The sequence below is a fragment of the Papaver somniferum genome, chromosome 11 (genome assembly GCF_003573695.1).
Source record: "Papaver somniferum cultivar HN1 chromosome 11, ASM357369v1, whole genome shotgun sequence".
NCBI classification, from domain to species: Eukaryota; Viridiplantae; Streptophyta; class Magnoliopsida; order Ranunculales; family Papaveraceae; genus Papaver; species Papaver somniferum.
In genome coordinates, this window is record NC_039368.1 from 46493167 (window position 1) to 46503167 (window position 10001).

Below are 10001 nucleotides of genomic sequence, written 5' to 3' on the forward strand. Positions count from 1 at the left end.
GGAACTTATTTGTAATTTATCCTAATTTTGAGTCTAGTATCGGATATTGTCGGATAAATATCCGAGAAGTGTCAATTATGAAAATGTTTTACAAGGGTTTTTAAGATTTTTTGTTATAATCGGATATCCGACAGCTTAGCCTATCAGAATCGATATCTGATTTTGATATCCTATAAGATATTATCGGATATCCAATATCCGGTAGTGATTAACCTGTCGGATATCGGATTTCTAAATATCCGACGGATATTCTTCCATTGACAGGCCTATAGTCTTCATTGGATCAAATCCTAGCTCGTTTCCCCGTTGTAGCTGCTGACTCCGATCTCAATTCTTCTAATCAGACCAACCCTTTTGAAGATGGTAGTCACCACTCTGGATTTCATCTCACCACAGGTAACTTTACTCGTCATCCGAAAATCGATTTTCCTAGATTTGAAGGTTCCAATCCCAGAGGATGGGTTCGAAAGTGTGAACGTTATTTTCTTCTTAATTATGTGGATCCACTGAAAAAGGTAGATTTAGCTTCTGTCCACTTAGAGGGTAAAGCTGATGCTTGGTTCATAGATTATTTAGAAGGAAAACCATTTATTGAATGAGATACTTTTGCTATGAATGTGTGTTGTCGTTTTGAAGATGTTGCTTATGATAATTACATTGGTAGTTTTAATAAACTTGGTCAAACATCTACTGTGGAGGAATATTATGAACGATATGAATCTCTGAAAGCAATTATGAAATCTAAGAATAAGAATCTTTCCGAGGATTACTTTACAATGAGTTTTATAAGTGGGTTGAAAGAGGAAATTCGAAATCCATTGCAAATGTATAAGCCGACTAGTGATACTGATGCATTCTACTTAGCTCGCATTCAACAGGCATATGTGGAGAATTCTGCCAAAAAGTATAAACAATTTCCTAGAAAATTTCATCCTTCAACTAGCTCATTTTCCCCTTCCACCAGTTTCAAACCATCTCTTCCACCTCTTACCAATTTACCTAAACCATCATTTTCCTCAGATAAGCATATCATCACACATCCCATTGCACCAACTAAACCCAAACCTCCATTACCTCCAATCAAACGCCTTAACATAGCTCTATCGAACTTGTCTGTGGCATTGAATTCTTCCAAGGAACGAGCCGGCCGCATTTGATTACACCGTACCACGTGCTCATTCAATGTATATAAGTCCTCGTACTCTTCCTAATTAACATCACAAACCTATTAAATCCAATAAAAAAGAACAAAAGAAACAGAAATTCAAAGTAAAAAAGAGGATTACTATAAATATCACAAGACCGTTGTATGCATACCATGGAACTAGCATCTGTTAGTAGTAAAGTGTTCAACTCCTCGATTTTAGAAACAGGCCATTCAGGGAGACGGCTTGTCAAATTTTCTTTCCTGAACGAAAAAAACAAAATTAAAAACAATTCATCCAAAAAAATAGGCTCTGATGATGAAAACAAACTACAGAACAGTGATGCTTGACTAAAGAAAGACTTACATATCTTGAATAGCCCTAGGCATTCCTGGATGTGTACGCCAGGGTAGATTAATTGAGTTTATAAGGACTGGTGGCATGCGCTGAGCCTTCATTTGCATCTTGGAAAAACCTGGTGAAAAGCAACATTACTTAATGAGTACTAGCTGCAGGGCATGTGCCATGCACGGATCTTTTTTCAGAAACAAATAACTATTAACACCTGAATTGGATTGATAAAACATCATGATCCACAGAACTAATTCTAGGTTTGATATGTAAAAGAAAAAAACAGTCCAGCAACAGACATACACGCTATATCTTATAAATCACAGCACTAGCAGCAGGATTCTAACCCATCAAACGGACACAAACAATAAGTGTCCTTCAAATTGCTCAAACTACTTTTAACCGTTGATGGTACATGACAAAATTATGGAGCAAGAGCTAACAGGGATCAGCATTAGATGTACGCCAGGCAGAACCACTGACTTTGCTGGGAGCAGTGCAACGGATTCTTAAATCTCCAACTCAACACCGTACAATTTTGTTGTGATAAAACAGAACTAGAATTATAGAAGCTATGACTTTGATTTGTAATCTCATGTGGGAAGAATTGACTGTAAAATATCTTTCCAAGTCATGTAAACAGCTACAAATGCAGTAATAAGGCAATGCAGTGTTAGTGCGCCATAACTGGATAACCAATATCGTCTGTCTTATGGCAACTAGGAGCGTTCCAGAGAAGACACCACATTCTCTACTAGTACGTGTGCAATTCTCGTCCCATTTTTTTTCTCAAATAGAACATCAGAAGACATATCGACCATTTCCAATTATGCTTGGGAATGCTCATTATATCTCAATCCATGAAGACTACTTGCCTACGTGAATTGGTTGTTCATGCTTCTAAATGATGACTAGGGCCATCAAAAATTTAGTTGTCATTCAATCGTAAACTATTTGAATACACAGCCAAATCATATAAAAGAAGGGAGAGTTGGAGGAATAACTCACCATCTACAGTTCCATGCACCATTTCTAGAGCAGCGACGATCTGCTATGTAAATAAAAACTTTGTAAATACGGAGATCTACTAGCATGGTTAAATATCATAAACAGGAATCGAAATTAGAAATTTGTAGGTTCGAATTGGGGAAGGTTTGATCGTAAATCACAATCTTCTTGTTCTTAAATAATGAAATCAAACCCTATAAAACTCGTAGAAAACTCAAACTGAAAAAAAGAAATTAAGAAAACTCACTCAAGGTCTCACCGGATAATAATACTCGTATAACATACAGTAGTAATATTCACTATTTACTTATTCTGGATTTTACACCTGGTGGTATAATCTATCTGGATATTTTGATATATGTTGCCACGTTTTATCAGATCCCACGGAAGTAAATGTTTCATATAAACGTGTTTTCATCCTGGATACATGTTTTAACCTTGTTTGTTTTTTCCTCGTCTACATTGTATGAATTTGACTGGTATCATCTGACTCATCTAAATCTGACTCAATATGATTGTTTGTGAATTAGATTTGACTCATCTGACTCAAAAATATGTGAGTCAACGACTTGGTCTTATGAGTCAGAGACATTTTATTTCCTGACTTAAATGGGTCCGAATCAAGAGTTAGGTCTGAGTTAGACCGCAAGTCAGACCTGAAAAGGTCTGACATCTGACTCGAGCCGAGTTATGATCCGAGTGAGCAAAAATAAAAAACACACTCTTAACCATGCTTATAAAAATGACATGGAGTCTACATGACTCTATCTGAGCCAGCCTCTGCAATGAGAATTACTACGCATTATGCACGTTTCTTCTGCGCCCACCCTACAATGGAAGCAAATATCCGCCCTCATACCTTTCCTCCAGTAGCTCGCAATCTATCATATCAGAAATTACTTAGTAACCTCTATCCAGGTTATCAGGATATCATAATTTGGAAATTTTGATCCTACTCAACGCTACTCTGTCCAGACAGTAACTGATATCATTAACCCGCTTTATCGTAACTGGAGCATGATAAACTAAATAACTTTTTCCATGCAACCCAACGAATCATAAATATCTACCTACCCCTGGATAGTCTCGAGAAAGGATCATTTGCCGCATTCGATATTGAGATAATACACCATTACATCACAAATGCCCGACCCAAGAGGCTAAAATTCTCACCTAAACTCCCTCCCAGTCACCAAATTTTTGTGGACTTTATCATGTCTAAGAAAAATTAATTTTTTCTTGTGGAAAATATTCAACAAAGGCCTACTGACCTTCTCTATACTAGACCGCATTCATCTCACCAACTCCAACATTTTTCCTTGATGCGATGCTAATCCGAAATCAGCTGAACACATACTCTTTCATTGCCCAGTTGCGCGCAGTAACAGTATGGAACACCTTTCTTACTCGTCTTTTAATCAACCCAAACAGAAACCAGATTTCCCTAATCGTTTTAAATCTCCTGATGACCATTATGCAACTCCTGCAAGGAACTTCCCCAAACTCACCTATTACGACCATTGTTTTCTCTTCTGGTCTTTATGGACAGCTAGAAATTATCACATATTCCAACAAAGGCGTGCAACACCGGCTGAAGATATTTTAATGAAAGCCTTAAAATAACAACGAGAATTTGAACGATCAAAGCAGATCACACCTCCGGTTTTTCCTGAAGATCCACCAATCAGTACCACGAAAAGTAGCATCCAGGGTAGTCAATATCGGTTGTACAGGACGATATTACAGATTTTATCGGATATCGGAAAATACCTATACGATATCAAAAATATCGGCGATACAAATACGAAATGATATTATCGGTTGTACAGGCCGGTACATACCGATATATCGGTTTTACTTGTACACCGATAATATCGGTTTCGTAAATAAATTTTTCATCAACATGCATCTAGTCTTTACAGACAAGTATAATGTCAATTGGAGAAGGTAGAAATCCCTAATATAGTTATAATATAAAATCAATGACAATATGGTAAAATATAAGATGGAAACCATATTTCGATTGCAAGGCAGTGAAATATAAAAGATAAATATGAAAAATAATAAAAAAGATTTACCGGCATAATGGGATAACAATCACAAAGTTGACTAATAAATCACCTTGTATTTTGGAAATTTGAGATATGTGTATGATTCTTATTATTTTTTACTATGGTTTTATAATTATTTAAAATTATAAATTAAATGATGTATCGCCTGTAAAAATAGATATTATCACTTGTATAGGTGTAAAGGACCCGACCGATACGATACCGATACGCGATATTAACTACCTTGGTAGCATCACAACAACAAAAAATAATCTCAGTAGGTTGGTTCAGCCCAGATAGGGAATATATCAAAATCAACATAGATAGAGATGCCAAGGGACATCTCAGAATTGCAGGTGCAAATTTCATTTACAGTGACTCAGGGGTGACGACTGTAATTGCTCTTGGGAAACCATTGGGAATAGCCGCTTCTTTAGTGGCCGGGACTTTGGCAACCGTTAATGGCATCCAGAACGTTGTCCACCTTTCAAGAATATGGATTTGGAAAAATAAAAAAACCAAGAAGAACATGAAGCATAAAAAATACAACGGTGCCCAAATACACCACAATCTTTTTGTTTCAACCTATAAGTCCTCTACCGAACGTGATCGTCTATGGACAAAGTCGAGACAATACGACGATTCGGTTCACACTTACGTGATTGTATATGGATACGAGATCGAGACAATACAACAACAAGATAACTTGTGTGATTGACTATGGATACAAGATCGAGACAATACTACAACAAAGTGTGTTACTTGATAATAGGTTCGGTAATAACCAAACTCTATAGGATCACTTTTAAGTATTACAGAGTTAACATATATGTGTAATTTAATTTATTATAATAAACAATTATAATATGAAAATCAAAGTAAAATACATAGCAAGATTTTTTGAACGACGAAACCGCAAATACAGAAAAACCTCGGAACCTAGTCCAGTTTTGAATACTCTCAGAATTAAGCCGCTATACAAAATCTAATACCAACTTCGTATAGTTGAGACCAAGCAGACTACCCCTAGCTACTTAGTTCTCTCAGTATCCCTGCGCCCCCGACTTCTAGATTCACGCACGTGAATAGCAAGTCCTTTGGATCGTATTCCAAACAACAAAGGAAGAATATGTTTGGTAACCACTTTAATCTATCTTGCTACAAGATTTAGATGAGTCGTTGACAAAAGCTCTTCCGTTTCATTTAATAAACTCCTTTGTCTGGTTAGATCAATCAAAATTTAACTACCGAAATATTCAAGTATAGATTCACACTCAATCAATATAAATCCTAAAGAAAAATATAGAGAATGTCGATCTCACGCAACTAATCAATCATATCTATCAAAGATAAACCGATTCTAGTTGGATCCCAGACGATCAAGATTTGTGCACAAAATTCAAAAGATACGAAAACTAATAAGAAATCTTCTTCGTCTTCAAATCTTCGTTTATCTTCAAAACCTGCACAACACCACTTGAATCTCTTGTGATCAATCATGCACAGAACGGAGTCTATTAACAATGGATTATCACAAGATGTCTTTAGATCTAACAACATTTATAAAGATCCCATCGATACTCTGATCTAGATTGAGTGAATCTTATATCAGATGAGAAGATTCTCAAGCATAAACAAACTAGGTGAAATCAAAGTTTCAACAACCGTTAGTCAATCAAATCAATCGAAAACTATACACTGCAATTATCTAGTTTCCCACCAACGGTACTCGTAGAGCTTCTTGATCCCACCGAATTCTTTAATTGAGCGGTCATAAGAGATATCACCTAATTTGGATACTTTCCTCTATGAATAGACGGCTCCACCAGAAACAACAAGAAATGAAGTTTGACTGGCTCTTAGGATAGTTTGCTAGAAATGCAAACTTAGGTATTAATAGATCAATGATGTTTGGACACCAAGGAATTTCCAAAACCGAAAATATTCTCAAGATATGCAATGAATGCCAAAATTCGGTTTTCATAATTCCAATAAATGCTTGTCCAATATTTCCGAAATCTCTCAATAGAAAATCTCCAATTAGTAAATGCATATTACTAATTTTTATTCTCTTGAGTTATGCATTAATTGCTGGTAATTAAAGCATATAAAACCAAAAACCTTAATTAAAAGATTCTTGATTTATTTCGGCACATGATCACCTTGAGTACTTTTAGAGAACTGCTTGGTCGAACTCGCAAGCGTTGCTATCTCAATCTTGTTGTCAAGTTTAGTTTCCAAAACTATAAGTTTTGATTTCTAGACTACTTATAGCTAAGTCTCGAATTAGGATAGTAAGTATAGTTGAGCATTAGACTTCACGGCGTTCATCAATTGAAGACGAAGAACTACTAAGGCAACTTATGGAACTTCATCAACAAAAGGTATGTGGAGACTTGAACTCATCTATCAATAAAAAGTCTATCTACTTTATCTTCTATTTGAGACAAAAGTCGTTTAGCTATATAGACTTGGATTATACACATTTGATATTTCGAGCTGAGTTTAACTCGCTTACGTATTTCTCGAAATATGTATTGGTAAGCTTTCTCTTTAACCAAGTTCATCTTATATTCTTGACGAAATTCAAAAGATGATCATGTGAAAATTTCCTGGTAACATCCTACATGATTTGTGTGAGATAATCATTTGTGTAGACTCAGAGTGTTTCGTATTGACCATACGATCACTTGAAAATTGCTTTGAAGCTAATCGTTTGTGTGAGACAGCTATTGTCGTCTTCTAAGAATGTTTCAATCATTGAAATGGGAGTTTAGAAAAATTAACCATGATTGGATATAGCACAATATGCGTACTTGTATGCTAACTATTTCATGATATTCCAAGTCCAGGAACGATAGTATGCATACCCGTATGCATACTGGTTGGTTTAATGAAAGTCCGGGAACTTAGTATGCATACCCATATGCATACTGGCGTAAAGTTCATGTCCGGAAAATTCAACTGAGTTTGGAGGTGTGCGTACCCGCACGCATACTAGCGAACCCATACTAAGTCCGACCACTTAGGTATGTGTACCCGTTTGGATACTTGAGTATGTTATGTTCTAAAATTGGTTTGTTCATGAATTAATACATTTATATATTAAGGAATGCAATCTTTTGCATACCGTTTCTATAATGCTCATGAATTGATTCGAGTGAATCAAAATTGATTTTTCTTCAATGTGTCTTGTATACTTCTATGAGAATATAAACAAATGAACAACTCTAGAACTAGTTTCATTTGAGTCATTTGAACAAGTTATCGTTAAGATGAATAAGGTTGATATGAAAGTGTTCACATGGCTAACTTCGGTTAACTATTATTGAGCCAACAAGGTGCACACGTTTAGGTACGGTTGCTCATATCTGGATGAAGTCACTTTTCATTTGTATGTAACAATCTAAGTTCGATCTAACGGTTGAAATATATTAGCTTGAGTCTAATCAGGTTTTCATCTAACGGTGAATATTGAATTTTTTGTTACAAAGGTAGCATTGATTGCAAACCCTGATTTGAAGACTCTATAAGGGAGAACTCTAGAAACTGGGAAACCGAATCCCCACACCTCCTGTGTGATAGTAGTTGCGACTAGAGTCGATTATCCTTTAACCTTAGGTTTTTCCAAAACCCTGTAGGTTAACGACTTGAAGACTTCATTGGGATTGTGAAGCCAGGCCCAACTATTTCCTCTGCAATTGCGTGTTCTGATCATGTTGTTTTCTATTATATTGAGTACTATCTTCTCTAAGATTTTCTAGAGATTTAATCTCCGATAGGCAAGATAAAAAGTAGTCACAAACATCTCCGTCTCATCATTTGTGATTCCACGATATCTTGTTTCGCTACCATACAATTAAGATTATTGTGAGGTGATTGATATTACTAGGATGTTCTTCGGGAATATAAGACCGGTGTATCAATTGGCTCTTGTTCACCTTGATTTATCAAAATACGGAACAAAACTCATAGGTATTTATGTGGGAGACAAATTTATCTGTTTAATAGATTTTTCTGTGTGAGACAGATTGGTTTATCAAGTCTTCGACTTTAGGTCGTAGTAAATATTAGTTGTGGGTGAGATCAGCTAAGGGAATCAAGTGCGCAGAGTCCTGCTGATATTTATAGGCGTAAGGAACCCGAATGTACCTTGATCAGTGTGAGATTGGTTAGGGCTCAACTACATTCTAGTCCGAAATTAACTTGGGGTAGGCTATTGTATGTAGCGGCTTAATACAGTGTAGTGTTCAAATCTGGACCGAGCCCCGGGGTTAATCTGCATTTGCGGTTTCCTCGTTGACAAAATTTATGGTATTTATGTTATTCTTTTCCGCATTATATATGTTTATATAATTGAAATATCATAGGTTGTGCGTAAGTTCAACCAATTGTGAATCCCATCTTTGGTTGTTGATTGAATTGATTAACACTTGGATATTGGTTTTTGATACCGTCCAAGTTGTTTCTTATAATAATCAAGCTCACGGATTTCTATCTGTTTGATTTGCTGATTACATTAAGAAACAGAGATATAACTCCTGGATATATTTCTTGATTGAGCTCGCTTTATTAGTTGGTTCTCTCAGAATTATATTGTTGTTTGTCCATACATATTTCCTAAACGAAATATTGAGTGAGGTTGTTATACCTCCGTTTTTTCAATTGGTATCAGAGCAGGAAAACACATTTAAGACCTTATAAGTCCGTGTTTGTAGGTATCTGACTTTGTGGACAGTAGTGTTATCTCTGATAAACGCATCACCAGAAATAAAAGTTTTATTTTGATGAAATTTATTAAAGAGAAATACTTTTCGATCTCCAATATAGATGAACATTCTGTTCCTACGAAACATACTAGTATTGATATGTGTTACTCTGATATTCTTACTGAAGAACCTGATTCTGAAGTAAAAAAGGAAGCATCCCGAGAGAGTACAACGATTCTAAATCTTGTTGAAATCCAGACAGTTGAAATCAATAGGCTGAAACACAAGGTTAATACAATGGTTGGTATGGTAAAAGATCCTGATTCCCAACTAAAGTCTCTTCGAGAGGAAAATGTTGTAAGTTGTTCATCACGAACCTTACTCGAGGCTAAGCCCAAATACTTCTAACTCTACTGTGATTTCAGCTTCAGAAGCAAAACTGCAATCCACTAAAAGGTGGTTGGTTCTTCCACTAATCATGGATTTACCATGTCTTACTGAAGGAAGAAATCTTCTAACAATTTTTCTAATGCTACACACTCTAATCACTCCGGTGATCAGAAAGTATGTCTTTTTTGTGATTCAAAAGGACATGTTCAATGGAAAAGCAAACTGAAGCCAAATGACAATTATTTTTGTCAACTTCATCACACCTTAGATTTAATACTCAAATATGTAACTGACATTCGGATGTCTATACCTATTGGTGTTAGTACTCACCCTGTGAATTCTTCCAA

At 35.8% G+C, this 10001-nt stretch overlaps 1 protein-coding gene across 1 annotated transcript; it reads right to left on the reverse strand.

Moving 5' to 3' along the window:
* Nucleotides 1-708: 708 nt before the first annotated feature.
* On the reverse strand, nucleotides 709-2629 carry LOC113321513. Its single transcript, XM_026569424.1, has 4 exons — nucleotides 2505-2629; nucleotides 1512-1620; nucleotides 1318-1408; nucleotides 709-1207 (listed from the first exon to the last, which is right to left on the reverse strand). Exons 1-4 carry the CDS (start codon nucleotides 2524-2526, stop codon nucleotides 929-931), a joined length of 501 nt encoding a protein of 166 aa, XP_026425209.1. The 5' UTR covers nucleotides 2527-2629; the 3' UTR covers nucleotides 709-928.
* Nucleotides 2630-10001: the final 7372 nt, after the last annotated feature.

Excerpts from the sequence above, each read along its gene's own strand:
- LOC113321513 (XM_026569424.1), bottom strand. The coding sequence starts at position 2,526 with ATGGTGCATGGAACTGTAGATG. Across the intron at positions 1,409-1,511 it reads CCTAGGGCTATTCAAGATAT|GAAAGAAAATTTGACAAGCC; the intron begins GTAAGTCTTTCT and ends TTTTTCGTTCAG. Across the intron at positions 1,208-1,317 it reads TAACAGATGCTAGTTCCATG|GAAGAGTACGAGGACTTATA; the intron begins GTATGCATACAA and ends GATGTTAATTAG.